This window comes from Pan paniscus, chromosome 5 (assembly GCF_029289425.2).
Source record: "Pan paniscus chromosome 5, NHGRI_mPanPan1-v2.0_pri, whole genome shotgun sequence".
Classification (NCBI taxonomy): Eukaryota; Metazoa; Chordata; class Mammalia; order Primates; family Hominidae; genus Pan; species Pan paniscus.
In genome coordinates this window covers 99,743,787-99,762,550 of record NC_073254.2, presented here as the reverse complement: position 1 = coordinate 99,762,550, position 18,764 = coordinate 99,743,787, and the positions used below count along the sequence as shown (strand labels likewise).

Below are 18,764 nucleotides of genomic sequence, written 5' to 3'. Positions count from 1 at the left end.
CCAGTCAGAAACTATCACTAGGTAAAGCAAGGTGCACAGAAGCAGGTGAGATGAACAAGGCCTGTGGTTAGTTGCCCTCTAATGCTTATGTCAAAGTCAAATTTACCTAACTTTGATAAGAGCCGACACTGTCTCAAAACTCTTGCCAGAAGAGACTATGATTACAGTGCGTACGCCAATAGCTGTCGTGACCACCACCACAGGACTAACACCATTCAAGCACGGAAGATGCCATTTACCTGGCACAGTTTAATCAATATGTAATATAGACCTCTAGCCAGCTCCCAGATAGTCTACTTGAAAAAATTTCCACAGACTTCAAAGGGCAAAGATACATAGACAGCTAGAAGTCATAAAGAGATAAAAATAAGGAGTAAAGTTAACTATATTTTACATTATATTCTTCTATTCATTCAATATATTCCTCTATTCAAACAGCACTGAACACTTCTGCTTTTATCATGATAGAACAAAGACGTCTCTACCTCCTTTCTCTCAGTAAGTCAACAAAACAACAAAGATTTTCAAAAAAGATAATATATATATATATATATACACACACACAGACACACACACACACATACATAAAGACATAAAGCTAGGAGATTCAATCTAAAGGCCTAAACCACAATATAAGCAGTAAGTGGGAAGAGAAATGGTGAAAGATCTTAGAAAAAAGAGAATGGTCAAAACTCAATGTCTGCAGGAGCACTATCAGCAAGAAGCAAGGTGTAGGGCTCCATCAAAGGTCAGGAACTGGAGGCATCATCTATTGTGAAGGTATGGTGAGTGAGCAAAAGCAGAAAACAGAAAAATTGTTTGAAAGTCTGTATAAGCAGCAGTTAGATCCCAGGGTGCCTCACTCTCCTCGAAGGAGCTAGAAGATATTAATACATTATTAATAAACATGGTCTCAGGGATGCAAAAAAATGTATACACATGGGCACTGAAGAGAGACTGAAAATAGGGATAGGAAGTGAAAATCTGCACGCTAGAGAGTGAGACCTTCCATTTCCCTCACCCTACAGGTCCAGAACTCCAATAGCCAGGCAGAGATTCCCAAAGCAGGAGACTGAAAGGCCATTCTCCAGAAAAATTAAACCACCATCTGAGAAAAGACCTACAGATACTACTATCAATATCTGCAATGAGAATGCTAACAGGCTACTGAGTCATCCCACAGGGAAACAAGGCTGCATTCATATAAGACACACACGCAGCTTCTAGTGAGCTTCCTAGTCTCACCTCTTACATGAACAAAAGACGAGGATGAACATACATATAAGGAAAGCCCACCCCACCTGAGAAAAATAACCAAAACAAAGTGAAAAAAAAAATCAATGAAAACAGGAACAACACAAGTAACAGAAGAAAACTTCAAATAAATCATATTTAATATCTTTAGTTAAGATCTTGTATTCATTTAGTAGAAATACAACATTATTTAAAAGAATCACAGAGCAAGAAATGGGGAGAAAAGGACAAAAATTCAATGAAAGGATTGTGTTCTTTTTCAGAAAGAACAAAAATCGAATAGGTGGACATTAGAAAAAAAGATTAAAGTATTAGAAAATCAATGTAAGAAATCCAATATCCAAATTAATAGGCACTCAAGAGAAAGGGAACAAGGAAAAAAGTAGGGAGAAAATTTTCAGGAAAAATAATATAAGAACACATGTAATCAGCAATCACAGAATTTCTTAAAAGGCATACTGAGCACTCAGCACAATGAATGAAAAATAGCTCATACCATAGTAATTCACCAAAAGATGTGGTGAATGTATATATAAGAGATTAAAATTTTTCGTAGAGAAAACTGACAAAAACATAAACAATCAAGGAAAATGGCATTAGACATCTCAATCGTAGCAGCGAAAACCAGAGGACACTGAATCAATATCATCAAAATCCTTTCCAACCTAGAATTCTGTACCCAGAAACTACCACTAAACCATAAGACTAGAATAAAAGCATTTTCAAAGCCTCGAAGTCCGAGGGACAGAAAACTGCTAGATTTTTGTTTTAAGCCTTCTAGCACTATTTGACTTATAGCTTTATTTTGTTTTGAACTATATACTTTGCAAACATTTTCAGCTATTACTTCATTTAGGTCTGCAGGCACAAGAGTACATTTTATATCCTTGGTAATCATGAATAAAATACACCCTTGGTTACCACACACTTCTCTCAATAAAATATAAAATAATGATATTAAAAACCCCATAAAATAACAATTTTCATTTTTATATAATATGCTTAAGAAATGCATTTGAAACGATCACAAAGACAGACATTATCCCTTGCTTAAAGATAAGAAAACTGGGGCTTAAAAAGATAAGTAACTTTCCAAAGGTGTCCCAGCCGACATAAGGCAGTACTAGTGCTCAAACTTAAGTCTAATGCCATGTTCAGGATTCTCCTCAGGATGCTACAGGTAAGAATTCTCTGTATAATCTACACATGGCTTTATATTGCAACTTCTCATTCTCCATTACGCACGTGGGGGAAAGGATTGTTTTCTTTGAAGCCACCAAAGGCTGTTATTCCTTTCCTCCACGCTAATTACAGCCTAGCTATTTATTTAATCTCAAGCACCTCAGCTCTGTAGCTCCTTCTTCTTTAGACCGTCCTTAAATAACTATAGTACAGGTCCAAAAATAAACACTGACTTAGATACTTAGAGATATGGCAAAAGGCAAATCCTAACTTACTCATTAGAAAGAAGTTTCTCAATTATTTTTCTTAACCTAAGGAGTACGCAAGTAGGTAAATAGATGAAAGTGACTTTTTCATCTTCTCGTATGCTACATGCAGCAGGAAAGCACCTGATATATGTTCATATATGAGGTGCACTGATATTCTTAATGATCCCTCTGGCTCATTATCATAAGAAATGGAACTCTGGTTTACGATTAGCTATTAGCAGTTATTTATACCATAAAGGGATATTAAAAGATAATTATCCCCCTCTACTACTCTGCCCCCTAAAATGTATTAATCAAAAAATAATTTGATTAATAATTTAATAATTAAAATGATTATTTTTAATGCTTCAAAATTTAGAACATAATACACATGTACATACATACATACACACACACACAGAGCTTCCCTTCCTACTTCTGTTTCCAAAGCAAAGACAGAGCTCAGATTGACAGACACACGTGCACTTACATTCACATACCACACAACCCTCGCACATACATACACAGTCCATGACCTTGGACTCACATCCCTTCTCAACTTCACCCTCTGTTAGACATGCGGATCTGAATGGGCATTGGGTGAAGAAGTCACAGTCTTCACTGGAAAAACCCACCTGCACTCTAGGTGGCATGTGTTCTGAACAATAAAAAGAAACAGCATGATAACAGTCTAGCCACTTACTCCACAGTATCGGTCGCCATTAAATATCTGAGGTGGCAGGGGGTTGCCCTGAGTGGGTTTCTTTTCCGGGGGGACGTTTTTGTACATCCATTGCCTCTGTTCTTCTGACATTGTGATATCCACCTCCTCAAACTCTATCTTGTTGGCTTCCAGAAATCTAACCACATCTTGTTGCTTCTTCTTTATCTAAAGAGAGAAGACAAACAAATAAGTAGATATGCTTATCTGAAACAGTATGTATATACTTCCAAACTGAACTAGATTTATGTCATTGATACAAAAAAAGAGGTGATTTATGTAGGTGTCATGCACTGTCCACTCACTAGATATCCAGTGGAAGAATGAGCCAGTCTCAACACAGTCGTTTCTTTGATGTTGTTATTGCTATTTTGAGATGGGGTCTCTCTATGTTGCCCAGGCTGGTCTCAAACTCCTGGGCTCAAGTGATCTACCCACCTCGGCCTCCCAAAGTGCTGGGATTACAGGTATGAGCCACTGCACCCGGCCACTAACACGGTCGTTTCTTCAACCTAGACTCCCCAGAACTCTGGAGCACAATTCAGGTAGCTTGGAAAGAATGGACTATGAGATGACAGAGTGACTTAGTTCTCAGTGGGCCATAACCACTCCCCATCCCACCCCAATCCCACCCCTCACCCTTGCAAGAAGTTGACATCTATGGTCATAAAAGCTCCCTTTGCCCAAAACCATCTGAAAACCATGTATAGACTATCTGAGATGTTGACATTTCATTGATTCATGACAGCAGCAACATTTTTATTCCCCTCAGCAGCCTTCTTCAGAAATTCCACAGCTGTAGCCACTACCATGAAAGCATCCTTTCATCAGTTCACAGGAGAAAAATGTTCTCCACTTCTAAGGTGAGAGTAAACAAAGAATATCATCTTACTTTGAACTCTGTTTCTTAACCCTTTTCATTCCTCTGATCTTTCACTTTTCCTTCTTCAGTCACTAGGGGTCAGATGTGCTCTTGAGGAGCTGCAAATCCATCTCTGCAAAGTTTTCAAAATGTTGCCTACCTTCTTAATTTAAGAGTACATACTAATTGAGATGGAATGAAAACACAATAGTCTCTCCCTATCCATGGGGGATACATTCCAAGACCCCCAGAAGACACCTGAAATGACAGATAGTGCCAAACCCGTATATATACTATATTTTTTCAATCTGATGACCAGGAGGCATGTCCAGGTTTGTGTTTTAAAGAGATCACTTTAATACTATGCAGCTTAAAAAGAAAAAAAACAGAAGCTCTGTATGTACTGTTAACATTGTTATGAAAAGCTCTCCAAGACATATTAGTAGGTTAAAAAGAAAAGCAGCAGAACTATATGTAGACTAAGCTCACTTTAAAAAAAAATGGAGAAAAATAAGAACGCATTTATATTTGCTTGTGTTTATATTGTTTTAAAAAATTCTTGAAGGTCATGTAAGAAACGAACAGAAGTGGTTATCCAAGGGCTAGAGGAGCAGGAATTGGGTAAGGAAACAAAGTGGGAGCAAGAGTTTTATTTTAAAATGTTTTGAAGATTATAATAAATGTGTTAATATTCAAAAGAGTAAAAAGAAGAAACGTATTTTAATGAGAGAGAGGTGGCACCCTAGCTTCCACAGAACAGCTTGGAGGGTGGCAGTACACACCACAGAGATGCCCTGTTTTATACAAATCATGTTTTCCCAATGTGACATGAAGCAGAACTCAAAGCATTTTGTTGAGTCACTGGCCCCCATGATTCACTTATAAGAAAGGGCAGATGATTAAAAAGAAGACATGAAAAAACAAAACAGGTAAAACCTTAGAAAATTAGCTAGTACTAATAGCAAATCACCCAAATAACAAGGTAGGAGAAAGTTAATCCGTAGAAGGAAGTTTTCAAGTGGATGTTTGTGATACTAGCATCAGGAAGGAAGATGTGTCACACTACCACAGCCTGTTTGTAAGGTCTGCAGAGGTGAACATGGCCTGGAACTGACAGCACCCACCCTAGGGTGGCGGGGGCAGGCAGTTCAGGAAGCAGGAACTTAGAGGAACACATCAGCCTACTGGGCGGGGCCCAGGTAACAGAGAGGCTTCCCATGCGGTAACAGGAAGCCATCAAGAGCACTTCATGTGCTGGGCTTAATTCCAGAGTCCAAATAGCCATAACATACACAATCATTTCCTTCACACAATGAATTTTTTTATTCTCCCCACATTTCAACTCTTCTGAAATGAAATGAATCTTACAATCAATATCAAAAGGAATTTCCTAAGCAAATGGAAGAGAAGTAAATTGTGGGCCAACAGTCACTGCTTTCACCTATGTCATTTTTTTGTTTTGTTTTGTTTTGAGACAGAGTTTCACTCTTGTTGCACAGGCTGGAATGCAAAGGTGTGATCTTGGCTCACCTCAACCTCCGCCTCCCGGGTTCAAGTGATTCTCCTGCCTCAGCCTCCAGTATGTGCCATCACGCCTGGCTAATTTTTGTATTTTCAGTAGAGATGGGGTTTCTCCACGTTGGTCAGGCTGAGCTCGAACTCCCGACCTCAGGTGATCTGCCCACCTCGGCCTCACAAAGTGCTGGGATTATAGGCGTGAGCCACCGTGCCTGACTTCATCTATGTCATTTGATCCATGGGTGGAAGGTACCTTCAACTCACCTGGTTTTTTTTTACTTAAACACCCTTGGAAGCAAAACAATGGTAGTTATTTACCCAGTAACCAATCTCCCTCTCTTTCTAAATACAGAAGGCTGGTTTTACTTAGAAGAGCAATGTGCTCAGCTACAACATCATGTTTACACAAACACCTCTATTGTTAGAGGTAATCACATGACACAGTTCTGACCAATGAGATGTGAGGCAGACAGTCCTTGGGAAGGCTTCACTTAAATGAATGAAAACACAAAGCAGGCTTTTGCCCTTCTCTAGTCTGCTTACTTGCAGAAACGCAGATATGGTGCCTGGAGGTGCAGAAACCATTTCACAAATGTGAAAACAAACACCATAAATATGTGAAAATACTATATGCTCAAGCAGAAAGACAGTAGCCTGGGTCCTTAATGACATTTTGTAGCTGCCACCCCAGTCTCTTCATGCACAACCTATTCTACACCTTTCTGTATTAGACAAATAAACCCTTAATAAGTTAAGCCACTCTTCATCCAGTTTTCTATAGCTTGCACCCAAATGCAATTCTTAATTGCTATTTAAAATGACTTCAGAAATACTGTATTATGATGAAGGATTGAAAATAACAGCTATTACTGCACAGTAGAGCCTGGCAATAAGAGCTGTAAGACATAAACTTAATATATGTGAGTGAATATTTGTCACTGGATAAACAGAGGAATTTTCTTAATCTACTCCATAGAGCAACAACCAATACGCTGGAGCTAAAACAGGCAGGTTATCTAAAAGGATGAAGAGTGCATTTCACCCTAACATTCAAACACTACTACACACCATACAAAGCAATTAAAGGGAACACAGAATCCCTTGCATTAGATTGGGAGTAGGCAAAATATGACCCAAGGCCCAAATCCAGCCCACTGACCATTTTTGCATGGCCTGCAGCCAAAAATGGTCTTTATATTTTTAAACAGTTGGGGGAAAAAAACAAAAGAATAATGATATTCCATGACATGTAAAAGTTATATGAAATATAAACACCAGTGTCCATAAACAAAGCTGTATGGGAACACAGCAACACTCACATATGGGAACACAGCATTCACTCACATATTGTCTATGTCTGCTTTCTCCCTGCAATGGCAGAGTTCAGAAGTTACAACAGAGACCGTGTGATCCCCCAATGCCAAAAATATTGACTAGATGCCCTTTATAGAAAAGGCTTGCCAACCTTTGAGCTAGATCACAGATCTTCACTTCTGGATCAAAGTTCCCTTTCTCAGTGAGCCCTCCTTTGACCACCTGATTTTACACTTTTACCAGCTACCCCAGAACTCTCTACTTGCCCTCCACTTCTGTATTTTTCACCACAGCACTTGGCGTCTGACAGACTGTAGATACTATGTATTTGTTTGTCCATCTCCCCCACTAGAATATAAATCCCCTGGCTGGGTGCAGTGGGTCACTCCTGTAATCCCAGCACTTTGGGAATCTGAGGTGGGGGGATCACCTGAGGTCAGGAGTTTGAGACCAGCCTGATCAACATGGTGAAACCCTAGCTCTATTAAAAATACAAAAATTAGCCAGGGGTGGTGGTGCATGCCTGTAATCCTAGCTACTGGGGAGGCTGAGGCAGGAGAATCACTTGAACCTGGTTGCAGTAAGCAGAGATCATGCCATTGCACTCTGGCCTAGGCAACAAGGGCGAAACTTTGTCTCAAAAAAAAAAAAAAAGAAAAAAGAATATAAATTCCCCAAGGCCAGGAGATTTTGTCAGTTTTATTAAACATTTGTTAATGACTAGACAAGACATTCACAGGTAGAAGGGCCTGTGAGATGGTGAACTTTCCTCCCAACCAACAACAGGGCTGATTCTTTTATCCTTGAGGGCTCACCTTTAAGTATCACCTCTTCAAAGAGCCCTCTCTAACCACCTTGCTGAAGTTTTATTGCCTAAATTTATTAAAATTTTATTTATTTATATGTCTCTTTGTTTTTGTTCTCACCTCTCTCTCTACGATGTCAATTCTGGAAGCAGAAGGACCAGCGTGCAGGAGGCCCTCAATAAATATTAACTGAATGGATGATTCAAGAATTATTCCAGTCCTAAACATCAAAGATTTCCAGGTGATGTTCAAGAGAAACTATTCAAACTAAGTGAGTAATTTAATTTAGGAACAAATGTAACTTACATTTAGCCCAACAGGAAAGTGGATCAAATGACAGTATTTCTCAATCCCAAAGCAGCACAGTTTTGAAAAGCATTGTGCTTAGGATGCTACATCTAACTGTACATAGCCGAAATAATTCAGAAGAGTCTCTAGACCCTGATGTGAAAAAAGACTGCTTCTAACTCTAACAGTGATTGAAAAAGAAAGTAGTATGTGGTTGCATGTTTAAATAAATTCTATTGTCAGTTAATTTTAATAGTTGCAAGTGCATAACAAAACAAAGTGTTTTGTTTTGCTCAAATGGTTTTATTAAATTGTTGATACATTTATAAATATGGCAATTGAGATTCAGGTTATTTCCCTGAATCTGCTTCCCATTACGACCTTAGTACTCTATTACCCTCAACCACTTTCCCCCACTAACTTCAGGAGCTCTGAAGCAAACTCCTCCCTCAGCTGTGCTTTGAAGCAGCCTTCTTGGCCACTGAATGGATAAGCCTTTACCCTTTGACTCCAGATCTGTGAATCTCCTGAGGACCCCAATGCCTGCACCCAAGCCCTCGTGACTCACCCCCACAGGGCCCTGGGGAGTAAGCTGCGGGGTCTCCTGACTCCGCATGAACACTCAATGACCCGTGGAAATCTTAGTGAAGACACTTGGAACCTTCAGTAGCAACCTCCTGGCTCCTAGAGTCCCTAGGGATTTGATCGGAAGACAGGCTAAATAATTACCTTGCACGTGACTCAGCCTTAACCCCCTACTCTGTGGCACTGACTGCTAAGTAAACTTGCACGCCTCTACTCTCTTCTTGTAGGATTACTTCTTTCCCAGGAGGATGCCAGTTAACTTATATAATTAAGCAGCCCCTGCCAGATTCCTTCCATAGGCTTCCGGACACGTCTAGTCATGTTTGAATTCCAGGGTATACATAGCTGATGCTGCACCATGGGACTCACTAGCTGATGCTGGAACCTTGGGACTCACTAGGAAATAAAGAGACATAATCAATTTGAATAAGAGTTTTTTTTAACATTGAGATTGAATATGAACAATAATGGGAAAGCAAGTTTAGCTGAAGACAAATGAGCCACAGAGGACAATGAGGAAAACTGGGGGGAGGTGGGGCCGGGGGAAGTATATATTTTAGAGTCAGATTGTCCTGGTTTTAATTTTGACCCTGACAGATGGGTAGCCTTGGAGATATTACTTGGCTTCTCTCTTAGCTTCCATTTCCAAACCTGTGAAATAAACTGCTAAATTAAGTTTAGCCTAAGGCCAGGAGCGGTGGCTCACGCCTGTAATCCCAGCACTTTGGGAGGCTGAGGTGGACAGATCACCTGAGGTCAGGAGTTCGAGACCAGCCTGGCCAACATAGTGAAACCTCATCTCTACTAAAAATACAAAAATTAGCTGGCTGTGGCATGTACCTGTAATCCCAGCTACTCAGGAGGCTGAGGTGGGAGAATCCCTTGAACCCAGGAGGCAGAGGTTGCAGTGAGCTGAGATCACACCACTGCACTCCAGCCTGGGCGACAGAGTGAGACTCTGTCTCAATTTAAAAAAAAAAAAAAAAAAAAAAAAAAAAAAAAACTTAGCCTAAAGCTACCTCCTTACATATTTTGAGTTCAGTCTAAAGGTTTCTCCATCCATAGTGAACTGTAACCTAACTAGATACGTAAAAAGATTGTAACCTACTCTTGGACCAATCACAGCATTTCAGCCAATTAAGGCAGCCAACTATTCGAACTGTGTCCAAACAAGGCAAGCGCCAAGCTGTAACCAATCTAACTTCCATTAGATTATTCCCGTTTTCATACCTAACTTCCTTTTTCTGTACATAAATTCTTTGTGACTATGAAGCAGTGTCAGAGTCCTTCTGAACCTATGCTGGTTCAGGGGGCTGCCCAATTCACAAAATATTCTTGGTTCAGTAAAACTCTGTTAAATATAATCTGCATAAAGCTTTTCTTTTAAGAGAACCCAATTATCTTTTTTCCACAGGTTCACTGGAAAATTAAACAAGAAAAGGCCTAAGCAGTAATGGGCACCTGCTCAATTGTTTCATTCACTCAAACATACTAGCTTTTCTATCTTTGCCCTAGACGTGGCCTCTGTCAAAAATATAGTAACTTCTGAGTGCTTTCAAAGGCTTTAGATATTCAACACAACAGTTCTTTATTTCACCTGCTTTCACACTTCAAACCACTTTCTTTATTCTGACTTGGGGTAGATGTAAGGCTGATTAGGACCTCTCATGTATCTCAAATGGAAAAAAGTCAAAGACAGTGAGAGAAAATAGAAGGGAAAAGTTTTTTTAAAACAGCTTGACGAAACTTACAAAGGAGGGCCTGGACTGGATTAAGGAAGGTAGAAGGCCCTAAGATGATTCTTCCTTTCAACTAACAAGGGAGGAAAGGACTGAGGCTCTTTGCCTTGTCAAAGACCTCAGGAACTTTCCAGTGATTGAGTAGGGTACCTCAAATATACCTAATTTCATGGCAAATTCTTTAAATAAAACACCATCCTTGGCCTTATTAGGGATTATGCTGTCAAAAAAGAGGATGCAAATGGCAGAAAGTACTGTGGCAGACATTAGCCTAGTTACACCAAAGCCATTCATGATCTGCCCTGTGAAGTCTAAAAAACTAAAGCTAAGTGTGCTAGGTGGAGCTTCTGGACAGAGCTTGGCTTTTCTGCTGAAGCCGACAGATTACAATGCTAAGGCCCCTTGTCCCTGCCCTTCCTCATTCTTCCAGCTTGGCATCCAGATGTGAGGGCTAGTGGTGCAGGGCAGCCTTTCCACGTTGAGGTGACAGGCATCAGAAAAGGCCAAGAGAATCCCAGCAAGGCAGGCCCTCAACAAGTTCAGCCTCCAGACTTACCAGGAAAGACTGAAACACCTCTGTTTAAGCTCATGTTAGACAGGTTCTCTGTTACTTGTAAATGAACACATTCTTAACTGAAACCCTCAGCAGTACGCCTCATTGTTGGGGAGTAGGGCAGGGGTGTAGAGTAACCCCCAAGAAGCCATTTGCTAACTGGCAATGTTCTAATGCTGCTTAACTAAATGAGAGATTATACATAAAGTACAGTGTCTCCAGTTTCTATTTCAGTTTATCTTACTAGAAAGCAAATACCAGATTACCAAGCCAAGGATAAAGAGGCTGACTTACAAAAGACTGAAGCTTGAGTTTTACAGAATCACTGTCAGAAAGACAGATTATAAAATAAAGGTCAATTTTTGAAAAACTGTTAGTACATGTTATAAATTGAAACAATATAATTTTAATGATAGAAAATGCTGTGGTTTTCCATCTATGTATCACTAGCACAGTCCCTGGCACTTACTACATAGGCAAATATTTGTATTAAACAAATAAATATTATTAAGCTTGAATTCATACTTTTAACTTTGGTTTTCTTTTTAACCAGTCAATATTTTTGGTCCTGTTTTCTTGATCAATTTGCATTGGTATCTTTTTTACATGTTTATAATATGGTAAATCATCTTTCCGATTTGAAAGTTTTTAATTTTAAAAAACCCATAATCTCATCACGCTGAGGCTTTTATTTTTCATGGAACCTTCCAGGGAGCCCATATTTAGAAGTAGACTTTATATAGTTGCCATAATAACAAATGTTTTGGGGAAGGATGTTTCTGTTGTATTATGAATATTTTTTGTTTCTAAAATCTCCATAGCTATCTTATTGCATGTATGAATTATATTGAGTACTTATGCTAATGTATTTAAACATTATTCTAACATTGGAGATTTAGGTGTGTTCTAAAGATGGTAAGTGTTTCAAATTTGCTGAATTTTTATTTTTTTATTTCTTTAGAGACGGAGTCTTGCTCTGTTGCCCAGGCTGGAGTGCAGTGGCTCGATCTCAGCTCACTGCAAACTCCTCCTCCTGGGTTCAAGCGATTTTCCTGTCTCAACCTCCTGAGTAGCTGGGACTACAGGCGCCCGCCACGACGCCTTGCTAATTTTCGTATTTTTAGTAGAGACAAGGTTTCACCATGTTGGTCAGGCTGGTCTCAAACTCCTGACCTCATGATCTGCCCTCCTCAGCCTCCCAAAGTGCTGGGATTACAGACGTGAGCCACCATGCCTGGGCAACTTTTTCAATGATAACAAATGGTTATTAGTAGTAGGCTACCTAGCAGTACTAAAACACAGGGACTTTACACAGATTTTTCTAAATCTTGTCTCCTAAAGTCTCTCAAATGAAATATTTCAGTGAATTGTTTTAATGTAACATCTTTCTGTCTTTCCATTGGTTTCCTGGAATAGCTAATTGACATCATGGAACATAACATGATTTCAACTATCAAACTGTTAACAAAAACCTTTATATGACTGATGAATGGGAAGTAGTTCTGGCTGCTGCAAGTGGGACACTGAGGTCTGTGTGGGATGCTGGTTGGTCTGTGAACATGTGGCTTTGCTGGACTGAACATGGTGACAGTGACACCAAAGGCAGCAGCCTGAACCTCAATTCGGCCAGTTGGCTTTATTAATGTTCTAGTCCTGAACAGTCAAAAAGGGTTGGGTCTGTGTCACCTTGGCCAAGATACTTATTCTACGAAAGCCTTGGTTTCCTCATCTGTAAAACACAGATAATAATTCAGCATACAGAACTGCAGTGAAATTTAAATGTCATAATGTTCATAAAGTTCTTAGTGCAGTGCCTGGCATGCAAAAAGAGCTAAACATTAAATCCAATCACAAGTCTGTTCCAAGGTGGGTGAATAGGAACAGCTCCAGTCTGCAGATCCCAGCGTGATCGATGCAGAAGACAGGTGATTTCTGCATTTCCAACTGAGGTACCTGGTTCATCTCATTCGGACTGGTTGGACAGTGGGTGCAGCCCACGGAGGGTGAGCTGAAGCAGGGTGGGACGTCACCTCACCTGGGAAGGACAGGGGTCGGGGGATTTCCCTTTCCTATCCAAGGGAAGACATGACAGACTGTACCTGGAAAAACGGGACACTCCCACCCAAATACTGTGCTCTTCCTAGGTCTTAGCAACTGACAGACTAGGAGATTCTCTCCCATGCCTGGCCTGGCGGGCCCCACGCCCAGGTAGTCTTGCTCACTGCTAGCACAGCAGTCTGACATCAACCTGAGAGGCAGCAGCCTGGCTGGGGGAGGGGCGGCTGCCATTGCGGAGGCTTGAGTAGGTAAACAAAGCGACCAGGAAGCTCAAACTGGGTGGAGCCCACCACAGCTCAGCAGGGCCTACAGCCTCTATAGACTCCACCTCTGTGAGCAGGGCATAGCTGAACAAAAGGCAGCAGAAACTTCTGCAGACTTAAACGTCCCTGTCTGACAGCTCTGAAGAGAGCAGTGGTTCTCTAAGCACAATGTTTGAGCTCTGAGAACGGACAGACTGCCTCCTCAAGTGGGTCCCTGATCCCTGTGTAGCCTAACTGGGAGACACCTCCCAGTAGGGGCCGACTGACACCTCATACAGGCGGGTGCCACTCCGGGACGACGCTTCCAGAGGAAGGATCAGGGAGTAATATTTGCTGTTCTGCAATATTTGCTGTTCTGCAGCCTCTGCTGGTGATACCCAGGCAAACAGGTCTGGAGTGGCCCTCCAGCAAACTCCAACAGACCTGCAGCTGAGGAAACTGACTGTCGGAAGGAAAACCAACAAACAGAAAGGAGTAACATCAACATCAACAAAAAGGACGTCCACACAAAAACACCATTTGTAGGTCACCAACATCAAAGACCAAAGGTAGATAAAACCACAAAGATGGGGAGAAACCAGAGTAGAAAAGCTGAAAATTCTAAAAACCAGAGCACCTCTTCTCCAAAGGATGGCAGTCCCTCGCCAGCAATGGAACAAAGCTGGACAAAGAATGACTTTGACGAGTAGACAGAAGTAGGCTTCAGAATGTCGGTAATAACAAACTTCTCTGAGCTGAAGGAGCATGTTCTAACTCTTCGCAAGGAAGCTAAAAACCTTGAAAAAAGGTTAGACAAATGGCTAACTAGAATAAACAGTGTAGAGAAGACCTTAAATGACCTGCTGGAGCTGAAAACCATGGCACGAGAACTTCGTAACACATGCATAAGCTTCAACAGCCGATTTGATCAAGTGGAGGAAAGGATATCAGTGATTGAAGATAAAATTAACAAAATAAAGTAAGAAGACAAGTTTAGACAAAAAAGAGCAGAAAGAAATGAACAAAGCCTCCAAGAAATATGGGACTATGTGAAAAGACCAAATCTACATTTGATTGGTGTACCTGAAAGTGATGGGGAGAATGGAACCAAGGTGGAAAACACCCTTCAGGATATTATCCAGGAGAACTTCCCCAACCTAGCAAGGCAAGCCAACATTCAAATTCAGGAAACACAGAGAACACAACAAAGATACTCCCGAGAAGAGCAACTCCAAGACACATAATTGTCAGATTCACCAAGGTTGAAATAAAGTAAAAAAATGTTAAGGGCCACCAGAGAGAAAGGTCGGGTTACCCGCAAAGGGAAGCCCATCAGACTAACAGTGCGGATCTCTCGGCAGAAACCTTACAAGTCGGATGAGAGTGGGGGCCAATAGTCAACATTCTTAAACAAAATAATTTTCAACCCAGAATTTCATATCCAGCCAAACTAAGCTTCATAAGTGAAGGAGAAATAAAATCCTTTACAGACAAGCAAATGCTGAGAGATTTTGTCACCACCAGGTCCGCCTTACAAGAGCTCCTAAAGGAAGCACTAAACATGGAAAGGAACAACTGGTACCAGCCACTATAAAAACATGCCAAATTGTAAAGACCATCGATGCTATGAAGAAACTGCAACAATTAATGGGCAAAATAACCAGCTAACATCATAATGACAGGAACAAATTCACACAAAACAATATTAACCTTAAATGTAAATGGGCTAAATGCACCAATTAAAAGACACAGATGGGCAAACTCGATAAAGAGTCAAGATCCATCAGTGTACTGTATTCAGGAGACCCATCTCATGTGCAGAGACACATATAGGCTCAAAATAAAGGGATGGAGGAAGATCTACCAAGCAAATGGAAAGCAAAAAAAAATAAAAAATAAAAAAGCGGGGGCTGCAATCCTAGTCTCTGATAAAACAGACTTTAAACCAACAAAGATCAAAAGAGACAAAGAAGGCCATTATATAATGGTAAAGAGATCAATTCAACAAGAAGAGCTAACTATCCTAAATATATATGCACCCAATACAGGAGCACCCAGATTCATAAAGCAAGTCCTTAGAGACCTACAAAGAGACTTAGACTCCCATACAATAATAATGGGAGACTTTAACACTCCATTGTCAGAATTAGACAGATGAATGAGAAAGAAGGTTAACAAGGATATCCAGGACTTGAACTCAGCTCTGCACCAAGCAGACCTAATAGACATCTATAGAACTCTCCACCCCAAATCAACAGAATATACATTCTTCTCAGCACCATATCGCACTTATTCTAAAACTGACCACATAATTAGAAGTAAAGCACTCCTCAGCCAATATAAAAGAACAGAAATCACAACAAACAGTCTCTCAGACCACAGTGCAATAAAATTAGAACTCAGGATTAAGAAACTCATTCAAAACCGCACAACTACATGGAAACTGAACAACCTGCTACTGAATGACTACTGGGTAAATAACGAAATGAAGGCAGAAATAAAGATGTTCTTTGAAACCAATGAGAACAAAGACACAACATACCAGAATCTATGGGACACATTTAAAGCAGTGTCTAGATGGAAATTTATAGTACTAAATGTCCACAGGAGAAAGCAGGAAAGATCTAAAATCAACACCCTAACATCACAGTTAAAGTAATTAGAGAAGCAACAAGTAACAAATTCAAAAGCTAGCAGAAGGCAAGAAATAACTAAGATTAGAGAAGAACTGAAGGAGATAGAGACACAAAAAAGCCTTCAAAAAATCAATGAATCCAGGAGCTGGTTTTTTGAAATGATCAACAAAATTGATAGACCGCTAGCAATAAACAAGAAAAGAGAGAAGAATCAAATAGATGCAATAAAAGATAAAGGGGATATTACCACTGATCCCACAGAAATACAAACTACCGTCAGAGAATACTATAAACACCTCTACACAAATAAACTAGAAAATTTAGAAGAAATGGATAAATTCCTGGACACATACACCCTCCCAAGACTAAACCAGGAAGAAGTTGAATCTCTGAATAGACCAATAACAAGTTCTGAAATTGAGGCAATAATGAATAGCCTATCAACCAAAAAAAAGTCCAGGACCAGACCGATTCACAGCCGAATTCTACCAGAGGTACAAAGAGGAGCTGGTACCATTCCTTCTGAAACTATTCCAATCAATACAAAAAGACGGAATCCTCCCTAACTCATTTTATGAGGCCAGCATCATCCAGTTACCAAAGCCTAGCAGAGACACAACCAAAAAAGAGAATTTTAGACCAATATCCCTGATGAACATAGATGCAAAAATCCTCAATAAAATACTGGGAAAGTGAATTCAGCAGCACATCAAAAAGCTTATCCACCACGATCAGGTCACCTTCATCCCTGGGATGCAAGGCTGGTTCAACATATGGAAATCAATAAACGTAATCCATCACATGAACAGAACCAACAACAAAAACCACATGATTATCTCAATAGATGCAAAAAGGGGTTTGACAAAATTCAACAGCCCTTCATACTTAAAACTCTCAACAAACTAGGTATTGATGGAATGTATCTCAAAGTAATAAGAGCTATTTATGACAAACCCATAGCCAATATCATACTGAATGGGCAAAAACTAGAAGCATTCCCTTTGAAAACCGGCACAAAACAAGGATGCCCTCTTTCACCACTCCTATTCAACACAGTGTTGGAAGTTCTGGCCAGGGCAATCAGGCAAGAGAAAGAAATAAAGGGTATTCAATTAGGAAAAGAGGAAGTCAAATTATCCCTGTTTGCAGATGGCATGATTGTATATTTAGAAAACCCCATCGTCTCAGCCCAAAATCTCAAGCTGATAAGCAACTTCAGCAAAGTCTCAGGATACAAAATCAATATGCAAAAATCACAAGCATTCTTATACACCAATAACAGACAAACAGAGAGACAAATCACGAGTGAACTCCCATTTACAATTCCTACAAAGAGAATAAAATACCTAGGAATCCAACTTACAAGGGATGTGAAGGACCTCTTCAAGGAGAACTACAAACCACTGCTCAAGGAAATAAGAGAGGACAGAAACAAATGAAAAAACATTCCATGCTCATGGATAGGAAGAATCAGTATCGTGAAAATGGCCATACTGCCCAAGGTAATTTATGGATTAAAAGCCATCCCCATCAAGCTACCAATGACTTTCTTCACAGAATTGGAAAAAAACCACTTTAAAGTTCATACGGAACCAAAAAAGAACCTGCATAGCCAAGACAATCCTAAGCAAAAAGAACAAAACTGGAGGCATCACACTACCTGACTTCAAATTATACTACAAGGCTACAGTAACCAAAACAGCATGGTACTGGTACCAAAACAGAGATATAGACCAATGGAACAGAACAGAGGCCTCAGAAATAACACCACACATCTACAACCAGCTGATCTTCGACAAACCTGACAAAAACAAGAAATGGGGAAAGGAGTCCCTATTTAATAAATGGTGCTGGGAAAACTGACTAGCCATATGTAGAAAGCTGAAACTGTATCCCTTCCTTACACCTTATACAAAAATTAATTCAAGATGGATTAAGGATTTAAATGTTAGACCTAAAACCATAAAAACCCAAATGAAAACCTAGGCAATACCATTCAGGACATAGGTATGGGCAAGGACCTCAGGACTAAAACACCAAAAGCAATGGCAACAACAGCCAAAATTGACAAATGGGATCTAATTAAACTAAAGAGCTTCTGCACGTCAACAGAAACTACCAGCAGAGTGAACAGGAAATTTATAGAATGGGAGAAAATTTTTGCAATCTACCCATCTGACAAAGCGCTAATATCCAGAATCTACAAAGAACTTAAACAAATTTACAAGAAAAAAAACAACCCCATCAAAAAGTGGGCAAAGGATATGAACAGACACTTCTCAAAAGAAGACATTTCTGCAGCCAACAGAGACATGAAAAAATGCTCCTCATCACTGCTCATCAGAGAAATGCAAATCAAAACCACAATGAGATACCATCTTACGCCAGTTAGAATGGCAATCATTAAAAGTCAGGAAACAACTGATGCTGCAGAGGATATGGAGAAATAGGAACGCTTTTACACTGTTGGTGGGAGTGTAAATTATTTCAACTATTGTAGAAGACAGTGTGGCGATTCCTCAAGGATCTAGAACTAGAAATACCATTTGACCTAGCAATCCCATTACTGGGTATATACCCAAAGGATTATAAATCATGCTACTATAAAGACACATGCACACATATGTTTATTGCAGCACTATTCACAATAGGAAAGACTTGGAACCAACCCAAATGTCCATCAATGATACACTGGATTAAGAAAATGTGGCACATATACACCATGGAATACTATGCAGCCATAAAAAAGGATGAGTTC

General features: G+C 40.0%; 1 protein-coding gene across 3 annotated transcripts in view; it reads right to left on the bottom strand.

The window, feature by feature from the left end:
* The window catches only part of SH3BGRL2 (SH3 domain binding glutamate rich protein like 2), a 166,014-nt gene that overhangs the window by 26,486 nt on the left and 120,764 nt on the right, over positions 1-18,764 (bottom strand). For 2 of the 3 annotated variants that reach the window (XM_057302547.2, XM_034962420.4), the window contains one exon: positions 3,388-3,573. In XM_057302547.2, the coding sequence (XP_057158530.1) occupies positions 3,388-3,573 (186 nt within the window). Of the gene's footprint in view, positions 1-3,387; positions 3,574-18,764 lie in introns of those variants that run through there. The other variant, XM_057302551.2, reaches the window with a different exon arrangement.